The sequence below is a fragment of the Triticum aestivum genome, chromosome 7D (genome assembly GCF_018294505.1).
Source record: "Triticum aestivum cultivar Chinese Spring chromosome 7D, IWGSC CS RefSeq v2.1, whole genome shotgun sequence".
NCBI classification, from domain to species: Eukaryota; Viridiplantae; Streptophyta; class Magnoliopsida; order Poales; family Poaceae; genus Triticum; species Triticum aestivum.
Window position 1 is genome coordinate 82,950,139 of NC_057814.1, and position 23,681 is coordinate 82,973,819.

At 47.5% G+C, this 23,681-nt stretch overlaps 1 protein-coding gene across 2 annotated transcripts; it reads right to left on the reverse strand.

Annotated features, from left to right (window-relative positions):
• Positions 1–735: 735 nt before the first annotated feature.
• On the reverse strand, positions 736–3,480 carry LOC123169958 (uncharacterized). 2 transcript variants are annotated; one of them, XM_044587810.1, is made up of 2 exons: positions 2,175–3,480; positions 736–1,011 (listed from the first exon to the last, which is right to left on the reverse strand). In XM_044587810.1, exon 1 carries the CDS (start codon positions 3,296–3,298, stop codon positions 2,183–2,185), a length of 1,116 nt encoding a protein of 371 aa, XP_044443745.1. In that variant the 5' UTR covers positions 3,299–3,480; the 3' UTR covers positions 736–1,011; positions 2,175–2,182. The 2 variants fall into 2 exon arrangements, with proteins under 2 accessions (XP_044443745.1, XP_044443744.1); XM_044587809.1 differs by having other exon boundaries at positions 2,171–3,477.
• Positions 3,481–23,681: the final 20,201 nt, after the last annotated feature.

Consider the following 23,681-nt stretch of genomic DNA (forward strand, 5'->3'; position numbering starts at 1 on the left):
CTATATCGACAGAAACCTGAATATGCTACACATTTGCTACGTATCTACTGGCATTCGATAGTTCGCTGGAAGGGATTCGCATCAATGGCTGCAGCGCCCAAGGCGATGACAATGTCGGTGAGATCCGTGACAGCAACCCAACAAAGGAACGCGCTGACAAGACAAATCACAAACCACGAACTAGGAACATCGAAACATATGCACACATGAATCAAATGTGCATGCCAACAAGGAGATGAACAACACATAGAGTTCGCAAAAAGGTCTAGTGTGCAGCATTGGAAGCCATGGCAGTGGTCAGTGGAGACGACATAGTCGTCCACTGAAGATAAAGTAGTCATAGCAGTTAGTCAGAAGCTCGGGCATTCAACCCTTGTATGTCCAGCTCTCAACTAGTTCAAAATCAAAATCAATTCACACACACCACCATGCGTGTGTCATGAGCGAGTGTGCACGTTCTACTCTCTTTCCTCGTGCTGTAAAGGAGAGTAAAGTAGCTCTCCCTTCACTGGCAATGTGGGATTAAACTATGTACACATCATGGATAACTTCTAGATTTCTTATAACAATTACCACGGGACATGCGGTCGAAAGCCATAATGCATTCCTAGCAATTCTACAGGTTTATGTCATATTAGCATTTCTATAAAAAACAGTAGACTAGTATAAAAAATGTAGAGCTCTACTCCCCAACTGAATTATGATGCCATGCTGGTCTAATTAACATGAAACACAAGCACAAAACCAAAATTAAATTAAACCATCTTAGTTGAAGTTTCATTTAACTAACATCAAACAGGTCTCATGACCGGAAAGGGACTAAATTCAGATTACATTGAAGCTATTTCCACAAAATAGACCATATATGGCTTGCAAAATAGCTACACGCTTCCATTCCCATGTCAATCGGAAAAGATGTACTCCGTACCAAACAACTGCTGCAATTCCCTTTCAAAAGGATGAGTGGATGACACCTCACGCTCCAAATTAAGTTACTTCTACCAACTTGACCTGAAATTCAAAGCTCTTGATTTATTACCTTCAGAGCACATATTGTGATTCTTTTATGGCTATGCATGAAAATGTAGAAACTACTATGCATTGATGACCTTAAAGTCACTTGATAGAGAAACACATCATTTTTCTTCACTACTACATACACAGAAATTGGGAAGCATGCTTGACGATTTGATCATGATTCATGCATTCCAAAGTAATCTAATACCTGAGCATTCTACAAAATTGTTCGGTAAAGAACAATGATGTAACTTAAGTGTGCCATTTTTACTAAGATAACTGAAGAAATATAGTGAAGCATACACAAGGGTGCAAATTATCCAATTCCAAGCCTTGATGTATCCTTAAAGAATTCAGCTGCTAACTACAGACTATAAGTGAAGTCTCAAATGACAAAAGAAATAGCAACAAGAAAAAAAAATCAGCTATCTGAAATGATGGTGCCATTTCAAGACGTAATCACTTAACTCTCATGATATGTTTGTAACATCTGAGAAAAGCAAATCATGTAGTACTAATAAACAACTGAGTAGTCCCTTCTTAAACTTTTGATCAGTATATCAGTAGCCTAATAATTAAATCAACAGCTTCTGAAAACAAATCAACTTCTACGTCTACATGGTGGTGATTTCCAAACAAAAATCTGGAAAATAGGGGCACATTCATTGAAGTGAACAAGTCATAAATAAAGCAACAGATTTTAGAATATTGTGAGTTCTGGGAAAATAATCTAGGAAACTGGTAGGCACCAAGGAAGCTGGAGTGCCTAGTAACAAAACATGCATTGTACAACTATTTATAATACTAACAAATTCATGAAACTCTATGCAATTTTCAGAACAGATAAACTCTGCAATTTTCAGAACAGAGAAACTCTATGCAATTTTCAGAACAGAGAACATCATTATCCGAGTGGCTTGGTGAGCAATTTGCACAGGTAGTTAAACATCTAGATCGACCAAAGTAGAAACTAGATAAGTAAATCTAACAAATACATCCTTTGTTCCTAAATATAAGACGTTTTGGCAGTTCAATTTAAACCGCCAAAACATCTTATATTTAAAAACAGGGGTAGTAGTAGATTACATGCTAAATGCAATCAGGCATCCTGAAGTAGAAACAAGAGAAATAAATCTAACAAATAGGAGATTACCTACTCCATGCATCAAGCATCTTGAAGCTTCTTGTCATCATCTGCGGCAGGCAGAGGTGCCATCCGCAAAAAGAACGGAAAAGCAGGGCCTCTGTAAGGCCTATCCTCATTGTTGAGCCCATTGTTCAGAAAAATTTCCAGCTTGACGGTGTTGAGGTTGAGCACAAGAAGATAGGAGTCGGTCTTCCTTATGGACCAGAACTCCATGTAAACATAGCCGGCCCTCATCGCCAGGATGCGCACCCTCTTCATCCACTGGTCACGACGAAGCTTCTTCAAGTAGGGAAAGTGATTCAGCAGCGAGACCTCCTTCTTGACCACCCATCCACCATTGGCGTCACTGACCCAGAGCAGCACGCGTTGCTCTTTGCTGGACACGATGCACAGCCCCCCGTGCTCCGGCATGTGCGCCACGCAGTACGATTCGCCGACCGGCACCGGCGCGGTCATGTACGACCACACCATGGTCTTCGTGTCAACCACCAATATCTCCTCCTTCGGTTCACAATAACAATCATTCTTGGTGTTGGACCGCCAGTAGGCAAACCGCCCGGCGGCAATGCCGTCGGTGTAGGGCCAGGCAAATCTGTAGCGCACCGAGCCGTTCTCCACCCAGCTGCGGGTGCGGGAGGAGAAGACGACCGAGGCATCGTCGCCCCAGGGGTCGGGCTGTATGTCGATGACCTGGAACGAGGCGTCGGCCTCGTCGGCGACGATGGCGTAGCGGAACGGGCGGAAGTCGTGGGGCGGCTTGAAGAAGACGGCGGTCCGGTCGAGAGGGTCGTACACGGCGAGGTCCGTGCTGTAGCGGCCGAGGGAGAAGAGGAGGAAGCCGCCGTCGCAGCCACGGAGGCGCCACTCGTCGTCGTCGTCGACGTCGGGGTGGTGCATGAAGTAGAAGTCGCCGTTCGCCGCGGCGGAGGCCAGCTCGGGGTTGTTGCGAGAGGGCGCCTTGATGAAGCAGGTATCATGGTAGTAAAGGGGAAACTTCTCGCGGCCACGGTCGGTGACGAGGACGCCGACGAGCGGGGGCCTGCGGAGGGAGCCGAAGCGGCGGAAGACGGCGGGGTCGGAGGCCACGCGGCCCCAGCGCTTGCAGACGCAGGCGGCGCTGGCGAGCGACGCCATGTCGGGGAGGCGGCGTAGTACCTTCCCCAGGAGTTCGGCGCCGAGTGCGGCCACAGGCGGGACCGTCGGCCTCTTGACGCTCCCTCCCTCGCTCTACTCCCATGGCTCCATTTCTTCCTCGAGAGATTGGAATTTGGAACTCCGCAACCGCTCTCTCTTGTGAGGAAGGGATTTCCTTTTCATTCGCCTTTTAGCGCCAAGATGTTTCGGATGAATCGCGCCAAGATCGTTTCGCCTTACCGCCAAAAAGTTAGCCGCGCGCGCCGTTTTTTCGCGCGAAAATCATTTCGCATTAGCGCGAAAACGGAGGGCACCCCGGCTAATCTTTTACACCTGTTAATGTTTTGAGAAAATAATATATGTTCAGTTAAGCAATTGATTTGTAGGCGATGTAAGCATTATTTGATAATTAACAAAGCTAGCCATGAAGGCCTTTCCGTAAAAAAAAGCAATTGATTTGCAGGGATTGGCATACAAACACAGAGCAAACTTAGGTTGAGTAGACTAACAGGCATTATATATGAAGCGGCGATCGATTCCAGCGAAGATTCAAAAGAATAAATTGCATGGTTTCAACTCACTTAAACTGAGCAGGGATTTTCTTTTTCGGAGAACCGGCAAGAGCACTGCCTTTCATATTAGACGAAGAAAATAATGTTTATGTACACAGATAACATGTCTTTCTGGTGGGAAACCTAACAAAAACCCCTAACCATCCCGCAAGTTAGCTCGAATCAACCAATACTGGCTGCCACCTGTGCCCGACCAAAAGGCAGGGTCCTCTGCTTGGTGTCATCAAAGGCGAGAGCAATGACCTCGAGGTGAGTGAGGCGAGTTTCATTGAAGATACGTCGGTTGCGCACCTTCCAGATGTTCCAGATGGTGTAGAGGAAGCGGTCGCTAAGCCTTCTTCTGTTGTCTTTGGACAAAGTGGCGGTGAGCAAGTCCCACCAGTCATCCCCATGGGAGGGGGCAGCGTGGGTGTGGCCCCAGGGGCCTCCCCAATCCAGGCCTGGACGTGGAACCAAACAAAAATGGTAAACGGGCAGTCCTGGCACAAGTGAATTGTCGTCTCCAAGGCTCGAGGGTCATGCGGCTCGCCGCGAACGGCCAGCATGTCCGCCGTGAGGATCTTTCCATGGAGCATGAGCCAGTTGAAGAACTTGCACTTGGATTCCACGTGTGACTGGAGAGAACCTGGGGAAGGTTCCATAGAATTCGGCCGAGTAGGCCGAAGCAGTGAAGTAGGTACCATTGGGGGTCCACCGCCAAGAGATGGAATCATCCTGGTCCAGGGTCAGCGCAACCTGGGAGATACCCTATGTGAGAGCAATGAACTCCTGTAGTTGGGGTGGGGACGTCAGGCGGGGGACCGAATGGATCCACTTCTCCTTCTGGGGCTCCTTCATCTCCATTCTCTACTTTCTGGTGGCGATCTTGTAGAGTCCAGGGGTGACCAATCTTAGGGGGCCTCTTCGGATTATATGCGCAAAGCGAACTTATATATGAGAGGCGATTGAAAAAGAGGATGATGTCACGTATATCATGCTCGCCAGTCGGCAATCCACCTCCGCCCGCACCTCCTTGGATGACACCAACACATATGAGGGAGACATGCACATGTGTGCCTCCCCCACGTTTGTGTAATTGGGCTCCTTGATGCACGATCGACTGTGGTGCACGATGGGACACTGGCGGATGGGCGACACGTGGGTGGCGCGGATATCCGCCGTGAGCCACCCGCTACAGAACCTCGATATCGCCCCTTCGCTCCCATTCTCGATGGCGAGTCCAACCTCTCCCACTTCTGGGCGGCAAACAAAGCGCCTAGATCTAGGGTTCCTCTCATTTTCTGGTGGGAAGGAAATGTTGGGGAACGTAGCATGCAATTTCAAAAAAAATCTACGCTCACGCAAGATCTATCTAGGAGATGTATAGCAACGAGAGGGGGAGAGTGTGTCCACGTACCCTCGTAGACCGAAAGCGGAAGCGTTAGGTTAACGTGGTTGATGTAGTCGAACGCCTTCACGATCCAACCGATCTAGTACCGAACGTACGACACCTCCGAGTTCAGCACACGTTCAGCTCGATGACGTCCCTCAAACTCTTGATCCAGCAGAGGGTCGAGGGAGAGTTCCGTCAGCACGATGGTGTGGTGACGGTGATGGTGATGTGATCCGCGCAGGGCTTCGCCTACGCACTACGACGCTATGACCTAAGGAGTAAACTGTGGAGGGGGCACCGCACATGGCTAAGAGAACAATTGATGTGCCTTTGGGGTGCCCCCCGCCCCCGTATATAAAGAAGGGGAGGAGGAGGTGGCCGGCCCTAGGGGGCGCGCCAAGTGGGGGGAGTCCCACTAGGACTCCTAGTCCTAGTCGGGTCCCCCTTCCTTCCAACGGAGAGGGGGAAAGGGGAAAGAGGGGGAGAGGGAGAAGGAAAGGGGGGCCGCGCCCCCCACCCCTTGTCCAATTCGGACTTGCCATGGGGGGCACCTCTTGTGGCCTGCCTTCCTCTCTCCACTATGGCCCATGAGGCCCATTAAACTTTCCCGGGGGGTTCTGGTAACCTCCCGGTACTCCGAAAAATCCCCGAACCTCTTCGGAACCATTTCGTTGTCGGTACATAACCTTACAATATATCAATCTTTACCTCTCGACCATTTCGAGACTCCTCGTCATGTCCGTGATATCATCCGAGACTCCAAACAAACTTCGGTCACCAAAACACAAAACTCATAATACAAATCGTCATCGAACGTTAAGCGTGCGGACCCTACGGGTTCGAGAACTATGTAGACATGACCGAGACACATCTCCGGTCAATAACCAATATCGGAACCTGGATGCTCATATTGGTTCCTACATATTCTACGAAGATCTTTATCGGTCAAACCGCATGATAACAAACGTCATTCCCTTTGTCATCGGTATGTTACTTGCCCGAGATTCGATCGTCGGTATCCTCATACCTAGTTCAATCTCGTTACCGGAAAGTCTCTTTACTCGTTCCGTAATGCATCATCCCGCAACTAACTCATTAGTCACATTGCTTGCAAGGCTTATAGTGATGTGCATCACCAAGAGGGCCCAGAGTACCTCTCCGATACTCGGAGTGACAAATCCTAATCTCGATCTTTGCCAACCCAACAAACACCTTTGGAGACACCTGTAGAGCATCTTTATAATCACCCAGTTACATTGTGACATTTGATAGCACACAAGGTGTTCCTCCGGTATACGGGAGTTGCATAATCTCATAGTCAGAGGAATATGTATAAGTCATGAAGAAAGCAATAGCAATAAAACTTAACGATCATTATGCTAAGCTAAAGGATGGGTCTTGTCCATCACATAATTCTCTAATGATGTGACCCCGTTCATCAGATGACAACACATGTCTATGGTCAGGAAACTTAACCATCTTTGATTAATGAGCTAGTCAAGTAGAGGCATACTAGGGACACTCAGTATTGTCTATGTATTCACACATGTACTAAGTTTCCGGTTAATACAATTCTAGCATGAATAAAAAACATTTATCATGATATAAGGAAATAAATAATAACTGTATTCTTGCCTCTAGGGCATATTTCTTCAGTCTCCCACTTGCACTAGAGTCAATAATCTAGATTACATAGTAATGATTCTAACACCCATGGAGTCTTGGTGTTGATCATGTTTTGCTTGTGGAAGAGGCTTAGTTAACGGGTCTGCAACATTCAGATCCGTATGTATTTTGCAAATCTCTATGTCTCCCTCCTTGACTTGATCGCGGATGGAATTGAAGCGTCTCTTGATGTGTTTGGTTCTCTTGTGAAATCTGGATTCCTTCGCCAAGGCAATTGTTCCAGTATTGTCACAAAAGATTTTCATTGGACCCGATGCACTAGGTATTACACCTAGATCGGATATGAACTCCTTCATCCAGACTCCTTCATTTGCTGCTTCCGAAGCGGCTATGTATTCCGCTTCACACGTAGATCCCGCCATGACGCTCTGCTTGGAACTGCACCAACTGACAGCTCCACCATTAAATATAAATACGTACCCGGTTTGCGACTTAGAGTCATCCGGATCAGTGCCAAAGCTTGTATCGACGTAACCATTTATGACAAGCTCTTTATCACCTCCATAAACGAGAAACATATCCTTAGTCCTTTCAGGTATTTCAGGATGTTCTTGACCGCTGTCCAGTGATCCACTCCTGGATTACTTTGGTTTCCCTTCTAAACTTATAGCAAGGCACACATCAGTTCTGGTACACAACATTGCATACATGATAGAACCTATGGTTGATGCATAGGGAATGACTTTCATTTTCTCTCTATCTTCTGAAGTGGTCGGGCATTGAGTCTGACTCAACTTCACACCTTGTAACACAGGCAAGAACCCTTTCTTTGACTGATCCATTTTGAACTTCTTCAAAACTTTATCAAGGTATGTGCTTTGTGAAAGTCCAATTAAGCGTCTTGATCTATCTCTATAGATCTTGATGCCCAATATATAGGCAGCTTCACCGAGGTCTTTCATTGAAAAATTCTTATTCAAGTATCCTTTTATGCTATCCAGAAATTATGTATCATTTCCTAATGAGCAATCTATCATCCACATATAATATTAGAAATGCTACAGAGCTCCCACTCACTTTCTTGTAAATACAGGCTTCTCCAAAAGTCTGTATAAAACCATATGCTTTGATCACACTATCAAAGCGTATATTCCAACTCCGAGATGCTTGCACCAGTCCAAAAATGGATCGCTGGAGCTTACACACTTTATTAGCACCTTTAGGATCGACAAAACCTTCTGGTTGCATCATATACAACTCTTCTTTCAGAAATCCATTAAGGAATGCAGTTTTTGACATCCATTTGCCAAATTTCATAATCATAAAATGCGGCAATTGCTACGGGTGAGAAGGTCTCATCGTAGTCAACTCCTTGAACTTGTCGAAAACCTTTCACAACAAGTCGAGCTTTGTAGACAGTAACATTACCGTCAGCGTCATTCTTCTTCTTGAAGATCCATTTATTCTCTATGGCTTGCCGATCATCGAGCAAGTCAACTATCCACACTTTGTTCTCATACATGGATGCCATCTCAGATTTCATGGCCTCAAGCCATTTTATGGAATCTGGGCTCATCATCGCTTCCTCATAGTTTGTAGGTTCGTCATGGTCTAGTAACATGACCTCCAGAACAGGACTACCGTACCACTCTGGTTGACCTACGAGGTTCGGTAGTAACTTGATCTGAAGTTTTATGATCATCATCATTAACTTCCTCACTAATTGATGTAGGCATCACTGGAACTGATTTCTGTGATGAACTACTTTCCAATTCGGGAGAAGGTACAATTACCTCATCAAGTTATACTTTCCTCCCACCCACTTCTTCCGAGAGAAACTCCTTCTCTAGAAAGCATCCATTCTTAGTAACAAATGTCTTGCCTTTGGATCTGTGATAGAAGGTGTACCCAATAGTTTTCTTTGGGTATCCTATGAAGACACATTTCTTCGATTTGGGTTCGAGCTTATCAGGTTGAAGCTTTTTCACATAAGCATCGCAGCCCCAAACTTTAAGAAACGACAGCTTAGGTTTCTTGCCAAACCATAGTTCATATGGTGTCGTCTCAACGGATTTAGATGGTGCCCTATTTAACATGAATGCAGCCGTCTCTAAAGCATAACCCCAAAACGGTAGCGGTAAATCGGTAAGAGGCATCATAAATCGCATCAGATCTAATAAAGTACGATTACGACGTTTGGACACACCATTACGTTGTGGTGTTCCAGGTGGCGTGAGTTGCGAAACTATTCCACATTGTTTCAAATGAAGACCAAACTCATAACTCAAATATTCACCTCCACGATCAGATCGTAGAAACTTTATTTTCTTGTTAAGATGATTTTCCACTTCACTCTGAAATTCTTTGAACTTTTCAAATATTTAAGACTTGTGTTTCACTAAGTAGATATACCCATATCTGCTCAAATCATCTGTGAAGGTCAAAAAATAACTATACCCGCCGCGAGCCTCAACACTCATTGGATCGCATACATCAGTATGCATTATTTCCAATAAGCCAGTTGCTCTCTCCATTGTTCCGGAGAACGGAGTCTTAGTCATCTTGCCCATGAGGCATGGTTCGCAAGGATCAAGTGATTCATAATCAAGTGATTCCAAAAGACCATCAGCATCGAGTTTCTTCATGCGCTTTATACCAATATGACCTAAACGACAGTGCCACAAATAAGTTGCACTATCGTTATTAACTTTGCATCTTTTGGCTTCAATATTATGAATATGTGTATCACTACGATCGAGATTCAACAAAAATAGACCATTCATCAAGGGTGCATGACTATAAAAGATATTACTCATATAAATAGAACAACCATTATTCTCTGATTTAAATGAATAACCGTCTCACATCAAACAAGATCCAGATACAATGTTCATGCTCAACGCTGGCACCAAATAACAATTATTTAGGTCTAAAACTAATCCCGAAGGTAGATGTAGAGGTAGCGTGCCGACGGCGATCACAGCGACCTTGGAACCATTTCCGACGCGCATCGTCACCTCATCCTTAGCCAATCTTCGTTTAATCCGTAGCTCCTATTTTGAGTTGCAAATATGAGCAACAGAACCAGTATCAAATACCCAAGCGCTACTACGAGCATTAGTAAGGTACACATCAATAACATGTATATCAAATATACCTTTCACTTTGCCATCCTTCTTATCCGCCAAATACTTGGGACAGTTCCGCTTCCAGTGACCAGTCCCTTTACAGTAGAAGCACTCGTTTCAGGCTTAGGTCCAGACTTGGGCTTCTTCCCGGGAGTAGCAACTTGCTTGCTATTCTTCTTGAAGTTCCCCTTCTTCCCTTTGCCCTTTTTCTTGAAACTAGTGGTCTTGTTAACCATCAACACTTGATGCTCCTTCTTGATTTCTGCCTCCGCAGCCTTTAGCATCGCGAAGAGCTCGGGAATTGTCTTTTCTATCCCTTGCATATTATAGTTCATCACGAAGCCTTTATAGCTTGGTGGCAGTGATTGAAGAACTCTGTCAATGACACTACATCAGGAAGATTAACTCCTAGCTGAGTCAAGTGGTTATGATACCCCAGACATTCTGAGTATGTGTTCACTGACAGAACTGTTCTCCTCCATCTTGCAGCTATAGAACTTGTTGGAGACTTCATATCTCTCAACTCGGGCATTTGCTTGAAATATTAACTTGAACTCCTGGAACATCTCATATGCTCCATGACGTTCAAAACATCTTTGAAGTCCCGATTCTAAGCCATAAAGCATGGCACACTGAACTATCGAGTAGTCATTAGCTTTAGTCTGCCAGACGTTCATAGCGTCCGGAGTTGCTCCTGCAGCGGGCCTTGCACCTAGAGGTGCTTCCAGGACGTAATTCTTCTGTGCAACATTGAGGATAATCCTCAAGTTACGGACCCAGTCCGTGTAGTTGCTACCATCATCTTTCAACTTAGCTTTCTCTAGGAACGCATTAAAATTCAATGGAACGATAGCACGGGCCATTGATCTACAACAACATAGATATGCGAAAAACTATCACGTACTAAGTTCATGATAAATTAAAGTTCAATTAATCATATTACTTAAGAACTCCCACTTAGATAGACATCACGTGATCCATATCAACTAAAGCATGCCCGATCATCACGTGAGATGGAGTAGTTTTCAATGGTGAACATCTCTATGTTGATCATATCTACTATATGATTCACATTCGACCTTTCGGTCTCAGTGTTTCGAGGCCATATCTGCATATGCTAGGCTCATCAAGTTTAACCCGAGTACTCTGCATGTGCAAAACTGTCTTGCACCCGTTGTATGTGAACGTAGAGCTTATCACACCCGATCATCACGTGGTGTCTCGACACGACGAACTGTAGCAATGGTGCATACTCAGGGAGAACACTTACACCTTGAAATTTAGTGAGGGATCATCTTATAATGCTACCGCCGTACTAAGCAAAATAAGATGCGTAAAAGATAAACATCACATGCAATCAAAATATGTGACATGATATGGCCATCGTCATCTTGTGCCTTTGATCTCCATCTCCAAAGCACCGTTATGATCTCGATTATCACCGGCTTGACACCTTGATCTCCATCGTAGCATCGTTGTCGTCTCGCCAACTATTGCTTCTATGATTATCGCTACCGCATAGTGATAAAGTAAAGAAATTACATGGCGATTGTATTTCATACAATAAAGAGACAACCATAAGGCTCCTGCCAGTTGCCGATAACTTTTACAAAACATGATCATCTCATACAATAACGTATATCACATCATGCCTTGACCACATCACATCACAACATGCCCTGCAAAAAGAAGTTAGACGTCCTCTACTTTGTTGTTGCAAGTTTTACATGGCTGCTACGGGCTTCTAGCAAGAACCGTTCTTACCCTATGCATCAAAACCACAATGATTTTTCATCAAGTGTGTTGTTTAATCTTCAACAAGGACCGGTCGTAGTCAAACTCGATTCAACTAAAGTTGGAGAAACAGACACCCGCCAGCCACCTGTGTGCAAAGCACGTCGGTAGAACCGGTCTCATGAACGTGGTCATGTAATGTTGGTCCGGGCCGCTTCATCCAACAATACCGCCGAATCAAAGTAAGACGTTGGTGGTAAGCAGTATGACTATTATCGCCCACAAATCTTTGTGTTCTACTCGTGCATATCATCTACGCATAGACCTGGCTCAGATGCCACTGTTGGGGAACGTAGCATGCAATTTCAAAAAAAAATCCTATGCTCACGCAAGATCTATCTAGGAGATATATAGCAATGAGAGGGGGAGATTGTGTCCACGTATCCTCCTAGACCAAAAGCGGAAGCGTTAGGTTAACGCGGTTGATGTAGTCGAACGTCTTCCCGATCCAACCGATCTAGTACCAAACGTACGACACCTCCGAGTTCAGCACACGTTCAGCTCGATGACGTCCTGCAAACTCTTGATCCAGCAGAGGTTCGAGGGAGAGTTCGGGCAGCATGATAGCATGGTGACGGTGATGGTGATGTGATCCGCGCAGGGCTTCACCTAAGCACTACGACGCTATGACCAAAGGAGTAAACTGTGGAGGTTGGCACCGCACATGGCTAAGAGAACAATTGATGTGCCTTTGGGGTGCCCTCCACCCCCGTATATAAAGGAGGGGAGGAGGAGGTGGCCGGCCCTAGGGGGCGCGCCAAGTGGGGGGAGTCCCACTAGGACTCCTAGTCCTAGTCGGCTCCCCCTTCCTTCCAACGGAGAGGGGCGAAGGGGAAATAGGGGGAGAGGGGAAGGAAAGGGGGCTGCGCCCCCACCCCTTGTCCAATTCGGACTTGCCATGGGGGGGGGGGCGCCACCTCTTATGGCATGCCTCCCTCTCTCCACTATGGCCCATGAGGCCCATTAACTTTCCCGGGGCGTTCCGGTAACCTCCCGGTACTCCAAAAAATCCCCGAACCTCTTCAGAACCATTCAGGTGTCCGTACATAACCGTCCAATATATCAATCTTTACCTCTCTACCATTTCGAGACTCCTCGTCATGTCCGTGATCCCATCCGGGACTCCGAACAAACTTCGGTCACCAAAACACACAACTCATAATACAAATTGTCATCGAACGTTAAGCGTGCGGACCCTACGGGTTCGAGAACTATGTAGACATGACCAAGACACATCTCCAGTCATTAACCAATAGTGGAACCTAGATGCTGATATTGGTTCCTACATATTCTACGAAGATCTTTATCGGTCAAACCGCATGATAACATACGTCATTCCCTTTGTCATCGGTATGTTACTTGCCCGGGATTCGATCGTCGGTATCCTCATACCTAGTTCAATCTTGTTACCGAAAAGTCTCTTTACTCGTTCCGTAATCATCTCGCAACTAATTCATTAGTCACATTGCTTGCAAGGCTTATTGTGATGTGCATTACCGAGAGGGCCCAGAGATACCTCTCCGATACTTGGAGTGACAAATCCTAATCTCGATCTATGCCAACCCAACAAACACCTTCGGAGACACCTGTAGAGCATCTTTATAATCACCCAGTTATGTTGTGACGTTTGATAGCACACAAGGTGTTCCTCCGGTATTCGGGAGTTGCATAATCTCATAGTCAGAGGAATATGTATAAGTCATGAAGAAAGCAATAGCAATAAAACTTAACGATCATTATGCTAAGCTAACGGTTGGGTCTTGTCCATCACATCATTCTGTAATGATGTGATCCCATTCATCAAATGACAACACATGTCTATGGTCAGGAAACTTAACCATCTTTGATTAACGAGCTAGTCAAGTAGAGGCATACTAGGGACACTCAGTATTGTCTATGTATTCACACATGTACTAAGTTTCTGGTTAGTACGATTCTAGCATGAATAATAAACATTTATCATGATATAAGGAAATAAATAATAACTTTATTATTGCCTCTAGGACGTATTTCCTTCAGTCTCCCACTTGCACTAGAGTCAATAATCTAGATTACATAGTAATGATTCTAACACCCATGGAGTCTTGGTGCTGATCATGTTTTGCTCATGGAAGAGGCTTAGTCAACGGGTCTGCAACATTCAGATCCGTACGTATTTTGCAAATCTCTATGTCTCCCTTCTAGACTTGATCACGGACGGAATTGAAGCGTCTCTTGATGTGTTTGATTCTCTTGTGAAATTTGGATTCCTTCGCCAAGGCAATTGCTCTAGTATTGTCACAAAAGATTTTCATTGGACCCGATGCACTAGGTATTACACCCAGATCGGATATGAACTCCTTCATCCAGACTCCTTCATTTGCTGCTTCTGAAGCAGCTATGTATTCCGCTTCACACGTAGATCCCGCCATGACGCTCTGCTTGGAACTGCACCAACTGACAGCTCCACCATTCAATATAAATACGTATCCAGTTTGTGACTTAGAGTCATTCGGATCAGTGTCAAAGCTTGCATCGATGTAACCATTTATGACAAGCTCTTTATCACCTCCATAAACGAGAAACATATCCTTAGTCCTTTTCAGGTATTTCAGGATGTTCTTGACCGCTGTCCAGTGTTCCCCTCCTGGATTACTTTGGTACCTCCCTGCTAAACTTATAGCAAGGCACACAGCAGGTCTGGTACACCACATTGCATACATGATAGAACCTATGTGTTGGGGATATAACTACTGAGTATGAACGCCCAGAAGGGGCCGGGTCATGCCATCGGCGACTTATCAATGAAGATGGCGGGTCATAGCAAGCCCATTGACGACCCAAGACCCAGAGGCGACTTGAGGGCCCAAGGGGATGAACCGCCACATGAATAACTTGTATTGTAAGGCAAGCTTAGTTAGTCACCGAGCCGGACACGATGTGTATGAGCCGATCTGGACTCTGGAAGCCACCGGGCATCAACCTATGTATATAAAGGGGTGACCCGGCGGTGGGTTAACTCAAGAAACCAGAGATCGAGAACTAGGTCAAGTGTATTCGCTCCCTGGTAATCGAAATCCAAGCAATACAGTCCCAAACTGGAGTAAACCTTTACCTCCACCGCGAGGGGCGAACAAGTATAAACTCTCTGTGTCCTTTATCCTGTTTAACCCCTTTAAGCTAACCTAGTTGCGATGGCTCCACGACTAAGTCCTTACGCTAGGACATCTGCCGTGTTAAGTCCACGACAGTTGGCGCTCACCGTGGGGCCAGTGCACGGTGGTTTCGAGTTCTTGAAGGGCAACTTCGCAGGGATCACGGGACACGCTGTCGGCCGATGACCAAGAGTCATCGCGGCAAGCTCTACAAACGACGACGTTGGCTGGGGCCCCGAGGTCGGCTCAATTGAGTACGGGTACCGGGTCCCTTTGGTGGAATCCACGTTTTCATCGGCAAGATCGGCGAATCAGGCCCTGAGCCGGACACCTGCACCGACATCATCGAGACGGCCTTAGCGTGCATGACCCACCAAGATTCATCCCGCCGTGAAGCACACCTTTGTTGGTTTCATCCATGGGGCGGAATTTGAGGAAGGACCGGTGTCTGGTGGTGAGGCGGCCATCTACCCTAATGGTGAATCGTCAACGCGTGAGACCAATTCATTGTATCAACTGCAAGACGGTCGCTTGGGGCTATTCCAATGGAGACAGTATTCCGAACCCCTATGAGCCGCCGAACAAGGTTGCGATCTTCATGGCCGGTACACAGCCAGTGCTCGGCTCAATGAACGCCGCGGCTATGACCTCCGGCTCAACGGCTGCGGCAATGGCTGGTGCTAGCGGATCTGCACGCTCGCCGGCTCAAGTTCTGACAGAGTTGTTGGAGGGTTTGGCGACTTTGATGGGGGTGGAGGTGACCCCGGACACTCAGGAACAACATAAGGTTGATGTGGTGAAGCTACGAGATGAGATAGCTCAAGCCAAGGAGGAGCTGGCGGCTGAAAACGCTAGGATGGTTATGGAGCGAGCTGCTTTGGACGCTCAGGCACAACGGATTCAGGCAGAGTCTTTCCGGCTTACCTTGGATCAAAACGCTTGAATGCTATCATGAGAAGGAGACACCAGTGTCGTTTACCTCCGGTTTATGATGCGAGAAACCTCTTCAACACGCCTCGGGTAGGGACCAGTGACCTGCCTGTGGTGAACCGGGCGGTTGAGGCGTTCGTGACTGGAGCGCCGGTTCAGTCGCGTGCTGCGGATCCGCCTCAATTGGATATGGCTCTGCCTCGGCATGTTCCGAAGCCGCCGGGTCATTATTCTAATCCTTTGGAGAACATGATTGCTGCAGCGACACGATTGGCGGCTCTCCCAGTTGAAGGCGAGTCTCCGACGGCAATAGAAACACGGAGGGCCAGAGAGCTTCTTCAGACAGTTGTGGCCCAACAGGCGGCTTATTCTTATAGTCACGAGCGGACTCACTCAACCCCTTGACCGAGTCGGAGTTATAGCAGGCACATTGATTCGCCAGCAGTTTCAAGCAGTGAGAAACACCGTAACCAACCTCGTAGGCATGATCCGGGCGCGCGTGGTAACGATGCCCAGACTTTGGTTGATCAGGGCAGGGCGCGTCGGGAGGCGTAGCTGGCGGCTCAGCTAGCGGCTCAACAGCAATCCCTGGTTAATCCGTCAGCGTCTGTGGAGGCAGGAATGACCTCTAGAACCCTGGGTGTGCCATGTTTAGTGCTGGCTCTACGCAACAAGCGTTTGCCTAAGGATTTCAAGGGCCCTTGAAAGGTGCATAATTACACAGCGGATCAACCCCCGGAGGCTTGGATCGAGAGCTATGAGATGGCTATGGAGATGTTGGATGTTAGTGATGCTGCATGTGCTAAGTATTTCACCATGATGCTGGATGGACCGACTCGTACTTGGTTGAAAGGGCTGCCCGCTAACTCCATTAGATCATGGGCGGAGTTGAAATCATGTTTCATCCAAAAATTTAAAGACACATGCAAGCAGCCCATGTCAATCCTAGATTTAGACTCTTGTGTCCAAGGCGAGGGCGAGTCGACAACCAATTGGGTGCGCCGGATCTCAGTTGTTATACATTCATCGGACAGTATTAATGCCGGTTCAGCAGTCCTGATGTTGGAAAAGAATTGTCGTTTCCTTCCCCTTAAGCAGAAACTGGGGCGGCTTAAACACCATTGCAATGACATGGGGGAGGTCATGGCGGCTCTTGTCAAATATGCCGACTCTGATAGTATGTCAGGACCCCGATTCTAAGTCACACCGATCTCGCCTGTAACACCTCATATCACTTTGCGGCCTCACGCACGGTATTCCCACGGGTGTCGCCTTACCATGGCCCGGGACCGTTTGCGCCTTTTGGCTCACGTATATGATAATGTCACTAGCATCCATATGACAGAGAACCCGGGCCGACATGACTAGTCGTGAACCCAAAGTGGCACTAACTTACGGGGACAGGCATACATGAATCAACATCGAGCATGTCGGTCAGCAGCGTGTGAATCCGGGCTGTAGCACTGGGCTTACAGGACTCCGGGAACCCGGGCTGTAGCAGGCTAGGCAGGACTCCGGATGTCACCGCGTGACATTTCCCCGAAGGGACAGACACCAGGAACGAAGTGAATCACATGCCGGCCAGTCAAGTGGTCCGGAGCAGTAGTGCTGGGCTAGTAGGACTCCGGTGAACTGGGCTGTAGCGGACTACTATGGCTCATGGAAGCACAAGACTACATTTCCCCATAAGAGAGGCTACCAAGGATAAACAGTTAGGTTGTCGGATCCCACACATACCAAGCATTTCAATCATACACACAATATGCTCGATATGTGCAAATACAACATGGCATCACAACAAGACTCTACGACTCAGAGTATTTATTCATTAGGCCCCAAAGAGCCAGATATTACAAACATGGGTCTCATGACCCAACATTCAGAGCATACAAGTCAAAGCACATGCGGAAGCTCAACATGTCTGAGTACAGACATCTACAAATGAAAAAGGCTGAGAAGCCTGACTATTTACTAGATCCTGCCGAGGGCACAAGATCGTAGCTGAGGTATCAAGCTAAACGTCGAAGTCCACACGGAACTACTAGCGAGACTGACGTCTCTCTGCAAAACATAAAATAAGCAAACGTGAGTACAAATGTACCCAGCAAGACTTACATCAGAACTATCTACATATGCATCGGTATCAACAAAAGGGGTGGTGGAGTTTAACTGCAGCAAGCCAGCTTTGACTCAGTGGCTAACCTGAACTACGACTGCAAGCAACTCTTTGAGGTGGCGCACACGAGTCCACATATTCACCATATCAATACACCACTATGGATTCGCTCCCGTCTCCCTACGAGAACGCCATCCACTCACGCTTATCTTGCGCATTTTAGAGTATCCACTTTCACTTGTCTATGAACTGTTATAGGCAACCCAGAAGTCCTTTACCGCGGACACGACTATTCGAATAGATCATATTAACCCTGCAGGGGTGTACTTCGACACACACGCTCTCACCACTTACCGTCGTTTACACGACATGTACTCGACAACCTTCAAGCGGAAGCCCAACGTGGGTGTTGGCCACAGCCTACCTAAACACTCAAGTCTCTAGTCCAGGTTTATCGCCTATTCAGGTTCCATCCGCAGGGAGTCCGACCGAGGTTTCCACATACGGCCCCGAACGATGTGTGCAGGGTTCCCGAGACACCAAACGGGCGCCCAGTACACCGTGCCACGTGCCTACCGCATCACATCCCACCCCTCGGTCAGCGCTGTCCACGGCCTCCAGCATACTACAAACACCAGAAACTACTTGCAACTCCTGGACAAAGGACAAGGGTGATTAAGAAGCCGAGAGGGTCCATTGGTTTCGGGCCCAATGCGTGGTAGTAACTGTATCATGGATCACAAACACAGAACTCAGTTCCTGAGGACGGCTTCAATGAGACAACCCACCATGTACTCCTACATGGCCTCTCACCGCTACCTTTACCAAATCGTGTTCACACACTTAGCTCACACACAGTAGGACATGCTCATCACCATTCCAATTCATCCCCGATGAATCAGACCTGACACAACTCTAAGCAGTAGCGGGCATGACAAACAAGCATGAATGAGTAGGCACATCAGGGCTCAAACAACTCCTACTCATGCTAGTGGGTTTCATCTATTTACTGTGGCAATGATAGGTCATGCAGAGGATAAGGGGTTCAATTACCGCAACAAGTAACAGTTGAATCGTTGCTGTCCTAATGTAGTAAAAGAGAGCAGGAGCGAGAGAGTGGGATTGTATCGGAATGAACAAGGGGGTTATGCTTGCCTGGCACTTCTGAAGATATTATAGTTCTTCATCGGTGTCATCGATTCACTGTCATCGGAGCATCGGCTACTGAGAGGGGACGGTTACCGGCAAACAGAGAAGGACCACAATCAATGCATGCGACAATATGATGCATGGTCATGACATGTCAAGAATGTTATGATTTACACTAATGCATCTAGCAACAGTTTAAATGAGGTCCATATGAACTAAGGGTTCATATGCAAACTCCATATTTAGCATTTATAATGTCATTATCATGTTTTCACCTATACAGAAGGTATAACTTAGTTTGACATGCATGAAAATGATACAAATGGATAGATTGCATTTTTCTGATAATTTTTCATATATAAATTATTTCATTCTGAGCTACGGTTGATTTTATATGATTTTTAGAAGTTTATACTATTTTCTGGAATTTCCTGAATAAACTTAAATCCAGATAATGCTTTACTGCGTCAGCCTGACGTCATCACTGCGTCAGCGAGTCAACGGGCTGGCCAGGGTCAAACCTGACCCGTGGACCTGCCTGTCAGTGACTAACCTAACTAATCCAGATTAATTAGCGCTAAACTAATACTAATCTAGTTTAGTTAAGAGCATGGGCCACACGTCAGTGACTCAGGGGGAGTCAAACTGGGGTCAAACCGGGTCAAACGAGGTCAAAACCCGCCGGCGACTCGACGCCGGCGAGTCCAGACGCGGCGGAGCACGTCGGAAATCGTCCACCGGCGACCATTTGGACAGCGGATTGGTGCTACGCGCAGCTGAGGCTCGTGCGCAGCTAGCAGTGCAAGCGGGAGGGTCTGGGGTGGACGGAGTTGACGACGGCGGGCTCTTTGCGGCCGCCGGAGTTCGGGCGAGGTTGGGAATGGGGCTGTGGGGCACGGCGGAGCGAACGGCCGGGTGCTACGGCCTCCAGGTGATGTGCTGAGCACGGTGACGCGCTCCATGGTGAGCTTGCGCGGCAGTGGCCACGGCTGGCGGCGAGAAGATCTCGGCCGTGGTGGGAACGAAGCTAGGGGACGAGCATGGGCACGAGAGTAGAGGGGAAAAGAAGAGGGGCTCACGGCGAGTCTGAAGGGGTGGTTGGTGGGCTCGGGGGCGCACTGGTAGTGGCGAATCGACCGACGAGGAGCCTCGGTGGCCGGTAACGGAAACGGCGACGGTGGCGATGAAGCAGCGCGTCCGAGGCCGGGAGGATCGTCGAGGAGGAAGAAGCAGATGAGGCGGAGCTCTTGGACAGCTCGGAGAGGCGAGGTGGTGGCGGTGGCCGCGGGTACGGCGATCGGCGTCGGCGAGCTCGCTCGGTGGCGCTCTGTTTTTGCGGGAGAGAGGGCCAGAGGGGAAAGTGAGAGAGAGGAGAGAGCGGTCGGGGCTGCGTGGTGTCGCGAGGGAGGCCCAGGGCGACGAGGGGGAAGCGGCAGGAAGCAGGAGGTGGCCGGGGCGCGTGCGTGCGCGCGTCGGGCACACGCCGTCCTCCTGGCAGGGGGAGGAAGACGACAGGGGAGGAGGAGGTGGGCTGGGCTGGCACAGGGCCAGGCCAGGTGGGCTGCACAGTAGGTAGGTCCAGGTAACTTTCTCTCCCTTCTCTTTTCTATTTCTGTCTTTAGTTTCTGTCTTCTATTTTCTGCAATTGGTTCGATTTAGCAAAAATGCCAAACCACTTTGTAAAATGCTCAAAATATTTGTGGCACTTGGGAAATTATTTCCCACGGCCCTCAAATGCTTTCAAGATTATTTGGACATTTAAGAGTATTTATAGAATTTAATTGTCCAAATTCAAATACTTATGAATTAACTCCAAAATCCATAAATGTCCTAGAAATGTGTGCATCATTTTTGGGAGAAGTTTTCACCCATTCCAAAATTGATGAACTTTTCTGAAGGCCATTTTGGGTAGATCGAAAAGATTTAATTTGACCCTAATTGTATTTCATTTAGTGCTAGGGTTTTAACATCCCCAGTTCAAGATTAATTGAAATCGAAAATGATGCATGGATGCAATGCCACTAATTACAAGAAGATTTCTAGGGCTGTGACAACTCACCCCCACTAAACAAGAATCTCGTCCCGAGATTCAAGAAGTGAAGTAAGAAGACAGAGGGGTCAGAAAACTATCACAGTCTTCTCGTCCAACTGCCCTTCACGAAGATGTTGATCCGTTGCTTCAATTAACGTTGACGTCTTTGCTTTCGAGATCTTCATCCGACACGATGACGACAAGGGAAACTCTATAGAAATCGATCTCCTTAAAGATCGAGCAACTCACGATCAACTCACGGAATGCGACGTTGAGTATCTCTTGAGCTGAGACTCAACACATACATCGAGAGAGGGATGAAGTGAAACAGAGAACGAAGATTCAAGTTGATAAACACAATTCCACGCTGAATAAGACGGTGCATGGTTTCAAAGTAGCGAGGAGATAATTCCCACAATTCCATAACGGGGCACCTTGGGGAAGGTGACTCGTAGAACTATTCCTTAAGTGGCAAAAAGAATTACTTTTGATCCTAAGATCATTGAAACTTTTTATACTAGCCTAAGGCAATCACAACAATCATCTGGCGGAGTTCGGGAGAATGACACACTCGGGCTAGAATGGACGATGTGGAATACCTTGTTGAAGACAGCGAAATGGATGATGATTTTTTTATATATATCATCGGAAATGAATGGGACTCATGGTAAGACCACTTGAAGATGATCTTGATCAGTAATTACTGAGAAGGGTAGTCCATAGTAGGACGGCACAATGATGGTGCAAGCTGGGAACAAAATGCAAATGCTGGAATGGTTTTAGTAACTGGGGAGAAGCTCAACAGTAGAGAGTGAATCCACTGTTTGAAAGTTATAGCATAACCGAGGAAACCGAGGAAACTGGAGGTGGCTGTCGGTGTCAAAACCGGCGGATCTCGGGTAGGGGGTCCCGAACTGTGCGTCTAAGGTCGATGGTAACAGGAGATGGGGGACACGATGTTTACCCAGGTTCGGGCCCTCTCTATGGAGGTAATACCCTACTTCCTGCTTGATTGATCTTGATGAATATGAGTATTACAAGAGTTGATCTAACACGAGATCGTAATGGCTAAAACCCTAGAAGTCTAGCCTGTATGATTGTGATTATGATTCTGGCCTCTATGGACTAAGCCCTCTGGTTTATATAGACACCGGAGGGGACTAGGGTTGTACAAAGTCGGTTACAGAGAAAGGAATCTTCATATTAGGATGCCAAGGAGAGTCCTATCCAGACACGGGAGAAAGTCTTCGGTTTTGTATCTTCACAGCCCATCAGTCCGGCCCACGTACTATAGTCCGGACGCCCGAGGACCCCTTAGTCCAGGACTCCCTCAGTAGCCCCCGAACCAGGCTTTCAATGACGATGTGTCCGGCGCGCAGATTGTCTTCGGCATCGCAAGGCGGGTTCCTCCTCCGATGACTCCAAAGTGCTGTATTCAGCCTTTCATTTAGTGTCATACACATCGGCTTCTGTGCATCCATTGCTTCAGCTTCCATGTGTCGAGCGAATACGAGAGGTCAGGGTATGTTTTGCATATAACACCCCGGCCATGTAAGAAAAGCGTCTATTTAAAGGGATTGGATCTCAGATCCGCTTCACACCACGCGGAAAATCCTCCAAGCTTGCTTGGAGAGACCGCTCCAACATGGCTAGCACTCCCAGTTCTTCCTCCCGTCCCCACGGCCTTGAAAAAGGCGATTGGGAGAGATGTTCCATATCCCACGGTCAACTAGTGAAGCTGCAAACACAGGGATTTCTTCCCCCCGCGGATCTAGTCCCCGTTCGAGTAGGATTGACTTCCTTCAACGGTGGGGCTCAGGTTGAGAATTTCCCCAATCTATCCAGGGGGGAACAAGTGTGCTTCGTTCCCTACCTGCTAAGAGGCGTCGGTTTTCCAATTCATCCATTCCTCCGAGGACTTCTGGAGTATTATGGTCTTCAACTTCACAATTTCACTCCTGCCTCCATTCTGCACATCGCGGGTTACGTCGCTCTTTGTGAGCTATTCCTGGGGTTGTGAGGCCCACTTTGAATTGTGGAGGAAGCTATTCTGCCTCGTCCCTCGTAACCAAGAGGGATCAATATTTGAAGTGGGCGGAGCCGAGGTATGGCGCGTCGCCGGGACCGGATACCTGTCCGGCACACCAAAGAAGGCAAGCGAAGAGTGGCCTTTCGAATGGTTCTATATTGAGGACGTCGCCCTTCCTGATCCAGTCCGAATGGGTCTTCCCGAATTCGCAAGTGTTCCGTTGAAGAAACGCCACAGCTGGCGCCCTCGGAGCCTCGAGGAGGAAGATAGCGCGGAAGTCCGTCAACTGATGAGCAAGATAAAGACGCTTGCCCAGTCCGGATTATCAATAGTCGAGGTAATGGCAACTTCCATAGTGCGAGGGGTCCAGCCACTCGAATACAGAGGGCTCCCCATGTTGCACTATAATGGGGAAGATGACGCCTCCCGCTGCGGTCGGAAGGTGTCAGATGTGGGGTTCCGGCAAACCCTTAAGGTTCGAACACTGGGGTGCGCGCGAAG

What these genes read in the sequence shown, in the direction of transcription:
- LOC123169958 (XM_044587810.1), bottom strand. Translation starts at nt 3,298, where the DNA reads ATGGCGTCGCTCGCCAGCGCCGCCTGCGTCTGCAAGCGCTGGGGCCGC.